The sequence below is a fragment of the Chelonia mydas genome, chromosome 14 (assembly GCF_015237465.2).
Source record: "Chelonia mydas isolate rCheMyd1 chromosome 14, rCheMyd1.pri.v2, whole genome shotgun sequence".
Lineage (NCBI taxonomy): Eukaryota > Metazoa > Chordata > Testudines > Cheloniidae > Chelonia > Chelonia mydas.
The window spans coordinates 8571543-8585485 of NC_051254.2; the positions used below are offsets into that span (position 1 = coordinate 8571543).

General features: G+C 42.7%; 1 protein-coding gene across 3 annotated transcripts; it reads left to right on the forward strand.

The window, feature by feature from the left end:
* The first annotated feature begins 276 nt into the window (after positions 1-276).
* DDX5 (DEAD-box helicase 5) lies at positions 277-8642 on the forward strand. Of its 3 annotated transcripts, none has more exons than XM_007055099.4 (13): positions 277-773; positions 2232-2397; positions 2624-2720; positions 2805-2938; positions 3078-3143; positions 3753-3894; positions 3979-4139; positions 4415-4587; positions 4911-5021; positions 5429-5490; positions 5578-5637; positions 6886-7110; positions 7954-8642. In XM_007055099.4, exons 1-13 carry the CDS (start codon positions 766-768, stop codon positions 8337-8339), a joined length of 1791 nt encoding a protein of 596 aa, XP_007055161.1. In that variant the 5' UTR covers positions 277-765; the 3' UTR covers positions 8340-8642. The 3 variants fall into 3 exon arrangements, with proteins under 3 accessions (XP_007055161.1, XP_007055160.1, XP_043383720.1); XM_007055098.4 differs by having other exon boundaries at positions 311-791; XM_043527785.1 differs by lacking the exon at positions 277-773 and adding an exon at positions 1451-1607.
* The last annotated feature ends 5301 nt before the right edge of the window (positions 8643-13943 follow it).

Below are 13943 nucleotides of genomic sequence, written 5' to 3' on the forward strand. Positions count from 1 at the left end.
GATTTCGTGTGTGTGTGAGAGAATAGCACAGTAATTGGAACAGCCATGTCACAAGCTGGGGCTGTTTAGCTGGACCCGATTTAGGACCAATGTGGGGCAATGCCCTTTTGATGCGAGTGGGCTTGTTTCCCTCAACAGTCTCGGCGAAGGTGTTCAATACAGTTGGTCAATGTCCCCCTCACCTTCTTCCCCCTCCATCACCTCAGCGGAATGGGGCTACCTACAAAGGCCTTTATTACATGAACGGGGCATATGGCGGTTGGTTGCCACCACAGCGGCTGCGCAGGGGCGACCGGCTCGCGCTGCTCTCAGAGGCGTGGGCGCGAAGGGCGGGAGTCAGGCGAGGGAGGGAAGGACGCCGCTCGAGGGCTCTGGGTACGCGCCTAGGGAACGGAACGGGGCGGGAAGGCCGGACAGTGACGGGAGCGTGAGCCACGCCCGAAGTGGAAAGGAAATTTCCGCCTGCGAGCACACCAGCCGGCCGGCGAGGAAAAAGAGAAGTCGAGGACAGAGCTCTCATGGTCACGCCCACAAGCGGGGGAGGGGAATCCGGGCGACTCGAGCTGTGACGCATGACAGAGGGGCGGGTTCTGTGCCTGCGTCACGAACCGGTTCCCAGCATTCCCTACGGCACCGGTTATATAACCGGCGTCCGGGCGGCTGGGCGGTCCCCATTCATTAGAATCGCCGGTCCTTGCTGATTTTGCTGTATCTTCTGTCGCTCGCTTTAGTGCTCGGGCTCTTCTCGCGTCCGCCGCCATCACCATGCCTGGGTACGACATGGACAGAGGGTGAGCCTGGGGCCGCAGCCGGCGCTCGTCGCCGTTTTCGTCCGTATTCCTAGAACGACCGTTTAGCTGTGTAAAATGGCGGCGGGGCGGGAGCCTTCTCCTAAGCGATCTGCGGGTGGCGGGAGGGGCTGCTGTCTGTAGGGGGCGGTGGGGCCCGATCCCAGCAGCGGATTGGGGGGGAGGTGCGTGACCCCCGGGGTAGATGACCTAGAACCCGGCTAGGTACGATCTCTGCGCTGGAATCCGCCCTCGGCGGTTGGGGTTATTCGGTACTGGGGCGGGGGGCTTTGGGAGCTCGATTCCCTTTCGGGTTGCGACCCCCCCCCCCCGGTTGCGCGGGAGGCGGGGTCCAGGACTCCCGGCTGGGCGGCTTGGGGAGCGCCGGGCTGGCGGAATCGTGAGTGGCGGGTCAACGGGTTGTGCGGGCGCCTCTCCGGTGCCGGAGAACCCCGCGGGGCCGCTCCCCCCCTCAGATGGCGTCCGGGGCTGAAGCCGGCCGGCTCCTGCTTTGTGTTGTGTAAGCGGATGTTAATGGCCGGCCCCGCCATGCGGTGACTGAGGGGAAATCAAAATGCCGGCTGCTGCTGCCTTTGTTCCTCCCCCTCCCCGCCCAGACTCTAAAATGGCAGCGGCTGGAAAATGTGGCGTAGACAGAAATGAGAAACAAAGGAAACGGCCGCGGCCGCTCCGCCATGTTCCCGTCGGGGGCGGAGGGCATCCGCCACGCTCGCCCGCCTAGCCGGGGTCGATGGGGACGGAGCCTGGGGTGGCAAATAACGCTTAGGAGCACCCGCTGTTCCCGGGGCGAGATGGGGGGTATGCGCTTGGTGGCTCAGCTTGATCTTTGGGGGGAGGTGATTATTTTATCGACATCTTTGTCGAAGGGGTCCCAGATGTGTATGAGCATCTCAGTGCGGGTTTCCTTTCCTTACCGAAATCGATGCCTTTGTTTAAAACAAAAAAAAACTCCCCAGCAACCCAGTTACGGGAATGTTGTCGCTAGGTTTCATAACGCCCCACCCACGCGCACAAACCGGCTTTCTTCAGGCACTGACGCAGGCTGGGAGTGGCTCTTCTATTATGAAGGCGTTTGAGCTGCCCTGTTTTTTTAATCGTTTCTAACGAATCGTTTGAGGACTCTTTAGACAATTATGAGTGCCTTTCAGTTTGGGATGTTAGGTATTTGATAACTAGAGCACACCTGCTGCTGGGGCCTTTGTTAGATCTTTGTGGTATTTATATTATTTGATTTCAAAGATCCCATGCAGGTAAATCTTTGAAAACATTGCCTTTTCAAATACTTACCAACACAAACTAGGAATGTGATCGATTGACAATCTTAGTATTGATCCAGTGTTATGGAAATGAGTTAATTGCCACATATGGGAACAAGTTAGAATTTGCAAATATCTTCAAGGATAATTACTATTATTTTTTCAGTTTTGGTGGTCCTCGCTTTGGAGGAAGCAGAGGTGGACCTTTATCTGGAAAGAAATTTGGAAACCCTGGAGAAAAACTTACAAAAAAGAAATGGAACCTAGATGAACTGCCCAAATTTGAGAAGAATTTTTATCAAGAGCATCCTGATGTAGTTAGACGCACTGTGGTATGTACCATGGCTGGTTTTTTACTTATTAAACTTGCTTATTTTTGCAGGAATTGTCACTTAATGTGCTTTTTGCTTGGTAATTTATTGATTGTGGGACATGGATCAATAACTTTAGACATAATTACACTTAAACTGAATGCAGCTGGTATGAGTGAATTAAAGTTTTGTTGTAGATTTTTTTTAAAAAGTGTAAATAAAGCTGATGTAATTATTTGTTTTGCAGCAAGAGGTTGAACAGTACAGAGCAAGCAAAGAAGTTACAGTGAAGGGCCATAACTGTCCAAAACCACTTATAAATTTCTATGAGGCTAACTTTCCTGGTAAGTACAAATATTTGTATACCAATGAGTCACTCAGGCTTCATGAATACAAACAATAGATAATTCATTGGTTCTGTTTTGCAGCAAATGTTATGGAAGTAATTCAGGCACAGAATTTCACTGAACCAACTGCTATTCAGGCACAAGGATGGCCTGTTGCTTTGAGTGGACTGGATATGGTTGGAGTAGCACAGACTGGATCAGGAAAAACACTGTCTGTAAGTTGTGACTTTTAAACCTGGGAATGTAGTTACATATAACCTCAACTTCATAAAGTGTTTTCAGTACCGTTATCTGTAAATCCAGTTATATTGGAAATGCATGTATTAACAGAAGGTTTTCTCTGTTTTTAAACAGTACTTGTTGCCTGCCATAGTGCATATAAACCATCAGCCATTCCTAGAGCGAGGAGATGGACCTATTGTGAGTATAAGAATGTAAACTTTTCATTTCAAGAGGAATATTGTATTAAAAGCACAGGTCAGGTGGTTGGGGGGAAATATTGTGGAATGAGTTGAAAAATTAGGCATTTAAACTTTATAATAATGTGGTATTTGCAGATCATCAGTTCCATATTTTAGCTAGTCCAGCAGGTTCAAGTGCATTGCATAGATCTTGTCCTCCATTAAGGCTTTGTCAAAGAATTCAACCAGAGTAGAACTTCTGGTATTTCTTTTGGAATTATGCTTCTCAAAATGGGAATATTGGCTTGAGGACACCTACATCTCAAAATATGTCTGGCTTTGAGGATATTTTGCTGAAGGCAAAGTCCACAGGGGTAACTGGCAGCAAAAACCAAAAGGGCCTAGTATTAAGCTTTTTAAAGTGCTGCAGGAAGACCATCCTAGCAGCTTCTAAAAGCTTTCGGGTACCAAGTAAAACTTGGTTGGTTACCTTTGCCTCAGCAGGCAACATAGGACTTTTTCTCTTAAAGTCACAAGATTCAAGTTAAACTAGATTTGGCAAAAATTGAAAGATTGCACATGCTTGCTTACCCTTATAGTGCTAATTCGATATTGGTAATGTTTACAGTGTCTGGTGCTGGCACCAACTCGAGAACTGGCTCAACAAGTGCAGCAAGTGGCTGCTGAATATAGCAGAGCATGTCGTTTGAAGTCTACTTGTATTTATGGAGGCGCTCCAAAGGGACCACAAATTCGTGATTTAGAAAGAGGTATGAATAAAGTTGTTACCATATAGACACAGGCACTGTGGAAAACTCTCTCAGATGTGCTAATCTTGCTGTGCTTGGTTTAAGGTGTGGAAATCTGCATTGCAACACCTGGAAGACTCATAGACTTTTTAGAAGCTGGAAAGACCAATCTCAGGAGATGTACTTACCTTGTGCTTGATGAAGCTGACAGAATGCTTGACATGGGATTTGAACCTCAGATCAGAAAAATTGTAGATCAGATAAGGGTAAGTAGAAGTCATGTTCCAATCTTTACTGAACCAAAACAATGTAGTTTTAAAATTACACCAAAATGAAGGTGTCTACATATAGAAAATCAAAATTCTTGCAACCATCATATTCCTCCTCTCCTTTGAATTACATCCAGTTCAATTATATTAACATTTGTTGGACTGGATCTATACTGTTAAGACCATAGCTGGGTGCAGCATTTTGCTAGGTGGTTTAACTATGCTGTTCTGCTTGTGTAGTTCAAGTTAATAAAGTCTTAATGTATCTTCAGCCTGACAGGCAAACTCTAATGTGGAGTGCAACATGGCCCAAAGAAGTTAGACAACTTGCTGAAGATTTCTTGAAAGAATATGTACACATCAACATTGGGGCATTGGAACTAAGTGCAAACCACAACATTCTTCAAATTGTGGATGTATGTCACGATGTGGAGAAGGATGACAAGTACGTAGTCTCCTGAGAACTTGTTTGTGCTCCCAAAGCATTTGGGGGCTGATGGGGGTGAAAACATTTAGTTCTGTGAGTCGATCTCTTCATGGGGTGCGTCTACTAAATGAATAAAACTAACAAATGTTCAGTGGGGTTTCCTTTGATTCAATTTAGCTTTGTGTGACTTTAAGTTGCTTAATGCTAAGCATCTTAAGGTTAAGAATTGGGTCTTATTTGAAGTGAAATTGTGACTCTTAATAGCAGTACTAAAGAAACTATGCTAGTTTTGGGTATCGCCTTGAGTTGCTGTTTTGATTAACTAATTTTTCTTGCCAAAGACTTATTCGGTTGATGGAAGAAATTATGAGTGAGAAAGAAAACAAAACCATTGTGTTTGTGGAAACCAAAAGACGGTGTGATGATCTTACAAGAAAAATGAGAAGAGATGGGTATGTTTCCTCTCCAACATGGAATTTTTTTTTTACCTTTTTTAGATTTCACTATGTAGCTTAGCTACTTCAGGCTAGCTTCCATCAGTCCACAATTCACTGAGAAGTATCATCCAGTGTACATAACTCTCTTCATAGTGATGAACTTAAAAAATCAATCTAGTATTAAATGTCAATTGAATAGTGCATCCAGCAAGATAATCTGTTTCATAATTGGTGCAGTATAAATTCATTAAACATCTTTAATGTCCATTTTAGAGGTTTGCAATTGATCTACTTTAAAAGCATAAGTATATAATGTAACTGGTGGAAGCTTACTCAAATGTTTGTTAAACCATATCCTGATTTGTTTTGTATATGTATAACATCTTGATGAGTTTAGTCATTCAATTTCAATATGCTTTCAGGTGGCCAGCAATGGGTATCCACGGTGACAAAAGCCAGCAGGAGCGAGACTGGGTTCTAAATGGTACGTGTGACTCATAAACTGTTCCTGGCACTTGTCAGATTTTTAATCTAATAAAGAATATAAACTGACTAGACTGTTCTGTTGCAGAATTCAAACATGGAAAAGCTCCCATCCTGATTGCTACAGATGTTGCATCCAGAGGTCTAGGTTAGTATAACTCCTCTAATGCCAGTTGCCAAACATTTAAAGAAAGTTCATTGCTTTCTTTAACCTCTGCATTTTTCTAAGTTTTTTTTCACATAAAGGTGCAGTCTTTGTGGCAAGGCCTAGGCATGACAATCGGAGGACTCGAGGGGGATGGAGGACTAGTGGAAATGATCGGCTGGCTGCTTCCAGTCGAATAGAGAGGTGAAAGCTGAGAGCATTGTGTGCCAGTAATCTTCAAAAGGCAAAGACCATCTTTTAAACGACTACCCTATAAACTGTTCTCTCATGAAACAGCAGTTTTTATTCACAGTTCACTTTGCCCTGGTATTTTTTTTCTGTCCCATGCTTTGCATGATTGCCATGGTACAGTGCTGTTACCTTTGTGCATACTGTTTGCTGTGATCTGTGGGTCTTTGAATTTCAGTGACTTTGCTGAAATGTCGAAGAAAATTATGAACTTCATTGTTCAATGAAATTCATTTCAACCTTGAAATGGAGAGAGCAGCTTTAAAATGTACTAAGCCTTGTACAAATTGGTGAGTACTGGCACATGAGATCTGAGAAAAAGTCCACCTCTCACTTTAGCAAGTGGGGTGGGAAAGCAATGGCTTCTCCTTTTGAAAGTCAAAGTTCCTCCTTCACCTATACACCAGTCGTCATGTCGAGACCTGCCAGAGAGAGACACATTCTCAAGTGAACCCTGGCTTCTTGGAAGCGCTTGCCTAGACGAGACACAGTGCATAAAAACAACTTGGTGACTTTGGGGGACAGGTATGTTTTTCTTGCAGCTGCAGTTGAAAGGTCTTGGCAAGACAAGCAGTGTGGCCCACTTTTTTTTTTTGAGCTTCTGATGAGTGTGTATGTGAAGGACCTTGTGTGTTTTTACTCTAAGGTCCTCAAATGAGCACATGAAGAGGCTGCTGTGAGCTTTAGTGGCCCTACTGCAAGAAGCATTCAGAAGTCACTTGATGATTTGTAAGGGAACTCTTGAGTTGGGAATGACAAGCAAATGCATTCTCCTTTTATGGTAAGGTTTTTAGATCACTGGGTGGGTGATAAGATGGGTACAGATGGAGTGTGCATACTTTTTTCTCTTCCACAATATTCAAGCAAAAAGGATAATTCTAACAACATTCTTTGCAGCCATTAGCCTCTTAAAAATATAGTTGTCTAACATTTATTTTTGATTTGGGTTGTGGTGTGCAAAACTTTGTACATTGCTTTTTGCCACACTGCAACACTTTACAGATGTGGAAGATGTGAAATTTGTCATCAATTATGACTACCCTAACTCCTCAGAGGACTATATCCACCGAATTGGACGAACTGCCCGCAGTACCAAAACAGGCACAGCCTACACATTCTTTACTCCTAACAATATAAAGCAAGTAAGCGACCTCATCTCTGTGCTTCGGGAGGCTAATCAAGCTATCAACCCCAAATTGCTTCAGTTGATTGAAGACAGAGGTTCAGGTAAATATTCCATTTACTACATTCTTTTCTTGTCACTAAATTCTTTTTTAGTAGCCTGGTATCTATATATTTTTTTTTAGACTTTCTCAACATCACACTGCCTCCAGAGGCCCTGAACTCAGGCAGAATAGTACCTTTTACTTCAGGAATGCATTTAAGATTTGTCTTGATCTTGCCAGTTAATAGAATTGAATCAGGAGCGTTGTGTCAATTGTATGGAAAAAGTAAAACTTTAATTGTGGCCTGTAGCCATATTATACTACAGTAATTCACAGCAGACCACTGTCATTTTGCAAGCACCATCAAAGACTGGTGATAGAATATAGCCTTTTTAGAGGTTTTTTTTCCTTTGGCACCAAAGTTTACCCAATCTGCTTCTGTTAGCGTTGGTGGAGGAAAAATATGCTTCTGTACTACATAGTAGGCCCTTTATTCACACCTTTCATTTTCTTCCGTTTCTCTACCTCTAAACGTCCTTGGTGCAACTTCCCATTTTCCCCTCTAGATTTCATTATTTCTTTTCTAGTCAAAACAGTTAATTTGATCATTTTAAGTGCTTGTATTGGGGTTGTGTAGAGTTAACACCCTGAGATCAGTGTCAGGCAGTCTGCAGACTGGGAGGCAGTCTGTGTTTGCACTTAGTTCATGTTTGAAAAAGTTAGTCGCAATGATGAGCTTATACTCTTCAAGGCATCCAGATTTCTATACACAACTTACATTTGAAGTGCAGATATATCAAGTGGGTCAGGTACTTGACTTTTTTTATATAACATGGATATTGATGCTTGATTGGCAAATAACTCTTGAAGTCAATATCTCATCTAGATTTTTTTTTCTTCACAGGTCGTTCCCGAGGTGATCGACGTGACCGATATTCTGCGGGCAAAAGGGGTGGATTTGGTAGTTTTAGAGAGAGAGAGAATTTTGAGAGAACTTACGGTGCAGTAGGAAAGAGAGACTTCGGAGCAAAAGCCCAAAACGGTGGCTACAGTGCTCAAACCTACAGTAATGGAACTCCATTTGGAAATGGCTTTGCAGCTGCTGGCATGCAGGCTGGCTTCAGAGCTGCTGGTAATCCTGCAGGAGCTTACCAGAATGGTTATGATCAACAGTATGCAACTAACATTGCGACTATGCACAATGGTATGAACCAACAGCAGTATGCATATCCTGCCACTGGTGCTGCTCCTATGATAGGTTACCCAATGCCAGCAGGTTATACTCAATAACTTTAGAAGTATATTTAAATGTCTGTTTTTTTTCATAATTGCTCTTTATATTGTGTGTTATCAAGACAGGATAGTTATTTAAGAAACTTATGGAAAATGCAGAAATGACTTCAGTGCAGCAGTAATTATGGTGCACTTTTTCGCTATTTAAGTTGACTATTTCTCTACATTCCTGAAACAATTTTTAGTTTTTTGTACTAGAAAATGCAGGCAGTGTTTTCACCAAGTAAATGTACAGTGATTTGAAATACAGTAACAGAGGGCAGTGCATGGCCTTCCAATAAAGGATATTTGAAGACTGAATTTTCTGTGAAATGGAAATTGTTTACTTTTCAAGTGCACAACTTTACATCAGTGGAACATGATAAATGTTTCTATTAAATCCTAGAAAGGCTTACTGCATGTCTTATTTTATTCTCTCAATAACAATCTTAAAAAAACTGGATCTATTGCTAGAGAACCAGCTTACTGCATTCTAGTGCCATGGCTTCCTTTTACTGGTTATAAACAGTCAACTCTTTTTGGAGAACATTTAGATGGACTTTATTGGCAGAACTGGCTTCAGATTTAGTATTGAACAAAGTAATTCTACACATTTGTTTTGACTCTAGAGTAGATTTAAGCTGTGAAAATACATGGAAACAATGGTACAGCTAAATTGTTCTTAGCCTTCACCTAATGAAGAGTTTTGGCTAAGAGTAGTATGCAGCTGTCCTAGAGAAGCTTCTGTCAGCCCTTCAAAGCAAGGGTGCTGTAAATATGCAAAGTGAGCTTGAAACTAATACACAGGAGATGTGATTAATTTTGGTCTCTCAAACCAGATACATGTTCACCCTTCATTTCTTCTCTGAAGGGCATGGTTGCTTTTTATAACTGCATCTACATCTTGGCACTCACTTGACAGCAGGTCATTAGTGGCACAGTGTATTGAAACTTTCATTGGATGTTTTGTGTCCACTGATGTATGTGGAATAACTTACACATTCTAACCTGGGATTCCAAGGTCTAGTACTAAAACCTTAGAATTGAAGCCATGAAAGTTAGAGCACTAATAACTCTCAGTATGTAAGTAGACCTGAATTGTTTTGCATGGAAGCCTTTTCCAGGATTTAGAGACCTCAATAACCAAAAGGGTAATGTGGGACATAACACTCAACATGTACTGTGCATAGATGTTACTAGTACTCTTCCTGTTAACTCAAAAGGTTTGCTCGTTAATTTAGTTTTACAACAGTTATTCCTTAAACCTGCATCAGGCTGAGGGTCCCAAGATTTAATAACTTTCTGGGCACAGGGAAAAAACTTCATTTGTGTGAGGCACAGCTCTTTCAACTTGGACATTGTAGGTAAGCCCTGAAATGCAAATTCTGTTCTAAAATCATCCAGCTTCCCAACAGTGTTCAAGATGTAGTCACTTTATTAAAAAGAAAAGGAGTACTAGTAGCACCTTAGAGACTAACCAATTTGAGCATAAGCTTTCGTGAGCTACAGTTCACTTCATCGGATGCATTTAGATGAAGTGAGCTGTAACTCACGAAAGCTTATGCTCAAATAAATTAGTTAGTCTCTAAGGTGCCACTAGTACTTTTCTTTTTGCGAATACAGACTAACACAGCTGCTACTCTGAAACCTGTCACGATTATTTCACATTGGATGGATGTTGTGTGTATATCTCTCAAGAGGAGGCTTCTTTTGGCTTGTCTGCTGTAACTTTCACTAGCCAATCACATGGTACAATAGTACCCTAGCTTAAATCCAGAATGAACTATCCTAATGTTACCATGGTGTCTACAAGTCCTAGGTGCTGTACAAATGAAATAACAGTCCTGCCCTGAAGAGCTCACAATATATAAAATCAGTTGGCTCCATGGGGCAAGAGGGGCACAATACAAGGAAATGAGACACTACTGGTCTGGAGGATAGACAGTGACCTCAGACCCACAAGCCACAAAGCCCATTGCCAACTGTGCCCACATATCTATTCAGGGGACACCATCACAGGGCCTAATAACATCAGCCACACTATCAGAGGCTCGTTCACCTGCATATCTACCAATGTGAGATATGCCATCATGTGCAAGCAATGCACCTCTGCCATGTACATTGGTCAAACTGGACAGTCGCTACGTAAAAATAAATGGACACAAATCAGATGTCAAGAATTATTCATAAACCAGTCGGAGAAGACTTCAATCTCTCTGGTCACGCGATTACAGACATGAAAGTTGCGATATTACAACAGAAAAACTTCAAAACTAGACTCCAGCGAGAGACTGCTGAATTGGAATTCAAATTGGATACAATTAGGTTACCTTGCATAATGACTTAACCACTCCCAGTCTCTATTCAAGCCTATTTCCCCTTGTTTTTTCCTCCCACCCCCCGTTCCTCAGACGTTCTTGTTAAACCCTGGATTTGTGCTGGAAATGGCCCACCTTGATTATCATACACAGTGTAAGGAGAGTGATCACTTTAGATAAGCTATTACCAGCAGGGGGGTGGGGTGGGGGGAGAGAAAACATCCTAAAGCTTAGGCTGAGATGTTCATGGATTATTCCTATTTACTGTCTTGCCATTGGTGGTTCATTCCCTCCCAGCTCTCCAATCTCTATGCCTGCCTCTTATCCTCCTTTTAACTCCCTTTTCACAGTCTGGTCACTCTAAAATTCCCTTCTCCCCTGTGTCTAACCTGACTTACCCCCCTTAAATACCAAACGTACTACCAAGACATACCTGCCATTGTTCTGATAGATTTGTGCTAGTATGTTTTATCCCTTTCATTTACCTTTTTATTTGGCATTGCTTTTAATTTTTCTTTTTAACTTTTAGATTGTAAACTCTTTGGGGCAGGGCAGTGACTGTCTGCCTGAATCTTTACAATGCCTATCTCAATAAGGCCCCAATTTTGAAGAGAGTCCTTAAATGCTACCACAATGTAAATAAGTTCTAAAGCTTCACTCAGGGATGTGCAGGGGATCTTCCTAAGACCTCTAGCAAAATAAATGGCAAGCAAATCAATTGATCTATAGTGGGAGGATGAAGGACTGAGTCCATCCTACTTAGAATTATATGTATAAATTCCACAAGTGTTTGAAATGTGGGGGTTTACCACTGAGCCTCCAGTTTAAGTGTCTATTTAAAGATAAACAGGAACCCATGAATTTGTGTGATAACTAAACATCCATAAGTTAAAATTTAAATTAATTTTTGTTTTGCTTAATTAGATTAAACAGGAAATTATCATGATTTCTTGTTCTTTATATAAAATTAAAAAGCAGGCATAGAAGGGGTAAACAAAGGTGAACCAATGACCTCTCCCCTCCTTCGCTTGAAGCAAAATTACATGTTCATTTGCTTTGTCTTGTTTGCTACAAGGAAATACAAAGTCAATTACAAGTCATAACTGGGAACAGGAGGCATGGGAGGTTCATTAGGAAATGCATAGGGAGGAGCACTCCAGTGAAGTGGTTTCGTACTATTATAGCAGAGATTTTTTAAGGTCATCCTGGTGCTAGGTGGAAACTGACACCTGCTAGCAACCATAAGGTAGCAATACGCAACAGATTGTGGGATTAATAAATCTAGGCTTGTTAAAACTGACTCTTCCTGTAGTGTAAACTGCAAGAGAACTCAACTCCTTTGATTAGTCACTACCCCACATATAGCTGTGATGTGGGTTACAAAGCCAGTATCTGCCAGCTTGTTACATCATAATGCTACTAATTAATCCACTGTGGCACAGCTTTAAAAGATAAATGTGTTCTATTTTGAATTATTGTCCCATGTATTTGTATGACTGATTTGATTTAGATTTGTAAACTTCAGGAGAAGGAAAGTGTGTCCCTGAGTAAGGGCATTGGGCAAATCAATTCCCTGTATCTGTAAAATGAAGACAAAACATAACTATAGACGTGACTGTTGTCTATGGTAAAGATTTCCTTGCACACAGCCTGCAGAGCAGACAATTCCATAGACAGCACAAGCTATGCCACACAAGTTGTGGGGTCTAGGTCAGGTGTAGTTTTACTGTGAGTTTATTTTACTTAGTTCCTGGTCAGGATGGGCTCCGAACTCTGTTAACTTTAACTGTTATAATTAATCAAAACATGCTTGTGGCTAGCAGGGTTCTAGCACAGGTTCCTCAATGGGAATAAATGGGATTCCACCCCACCCCAAGAACTGTACTGTAGAATATGACTCCTGATTCTCAGACAAGACTATCCTTGCCCTTTTCTAGAACCAAGCTCATGCCAACTGTCATTTGTAAATACCATTGTAACTAGCAGGATTCTGATCCTACTGTGGATAGGGTGTTAAACTGGATTTCTTTTGCTTAGCCGTGTAACTCATCAGGCTTACCTAGTGACCTAGGAACAATTCTTGTCAATTTTTTATTTTCACTCTGTTGCTCTTCTAGCCTGTAAAGCTGGCAACAGCGGATGATGGGATTATTCTGAATCATTGAGACTTGAACATGCATGATTTTTCATAACATGCACAGCACATTGAATGCTTACTCCTTGTTAAGCTCCACCTACTGGAACTAGTTTAAATCCATGATTAGGAAATACTGCTGCATGTATGGAAATTTCCACTGCTGTGCTGTTGAGTCAGACTGCTAGTTGGAGTCTGACTGCTCATTAGCAGAACTAGCAGACAAACCTCCCTCCCCTCAGCCACGAACGCCTACAGCAGAACATTAGGTCCCTCCCATCTGTGCTGTTTTAACTCTCTATTATTGCCTAGTGAACGTTTCTGTTAGAGGCCTTTTTATGTAACGATGCTGCTCTGACAAGAACGGCAGGGAGCATCTCCTATCTTTGTGACCGCAGGGGGCTTTGTGCATCCAGGGCCTCACCTGACTTATGTGTCTAGATTCAGAGCACCATCCCAGATTTTCCTTACACAGTCCCATTTGCATTTAAACTCAGTGGACCACAGCTGTGGGCACCCACACCCTGTTTGGAAAGTTGTGATTTGACTCCCATCTCCTGGCTCATTTGTCGATGCATGAATTTGTGTCCATGACAGAGGGGAAGGCAGAGAAGGGTTGTCAGAAAATGCTGTGGTTTCTCACAATAGGTGAAGGTGTTGGCGTAACAGCCTCATGGCAGTAGGAAATAGCCTCAGGCTTCATTCCTATAACCAGATTTATGCAGCTGGGTGCTAGTATCTGCATAGAGTCCCATGGGGTCCACTGGGGCTTCACAGGGGATCAGAACCATCTGTGGATGGGAGCTAGCCCAGTTCCCGAGTACTCCGTTCATAATGACCCATGCTTTAAGGCGTTTCCTTAACAGACACACGTTTCGTGCTGGTTTGAAAAACACAATTTTTTTTTAAATTAAAAAGAAAATCAAATTATAGAATAAAGTGTCATTTCAAACTGCAAGCATTCAAATCGCCCAGAACCTGCCAGCACTGTTAGCCAGGCAGGGTACCGGAAGGGGGCATAGCCCCCCAAGGGGGAGGGCCATGTCTGCCCACTTTTTAACGTGGGCATGGTTTGGGGGGGCACAGCGTTGTCCCCCCCCAAATTGCAAGCCTCAGGCCGGGGCCGCGCTTGGGGGGCGGGGGGGTTGATAAGGTGATCAGCTCCTTGCT

What these genes read in the sequence shown, in the direction of transcription:
- DDX5 (XM_007055098.4), top strand. Translation starts at nt 766, where the DNA reads ATGCCTGGGTACGACATGGACAGAGG. An exon ending in CTATGAGGCTAACTTTCCTG is followed by an intron (nt 2,721 to 2,804) that starts GTAAGTACAAAT and finishes TCTGTTTTGCAG; the next exon opens with CAAATGTTATGGAAGTAATT. An exon ending in AGCGAGGAGATGGACCTATT is followed by an intron (nt 3,144 to 3,752) that starts GTGAGTATAAGA and finishes TAATGTTTACAG; the next exon opens with TGTCTGGTGCTGGCACCAAC.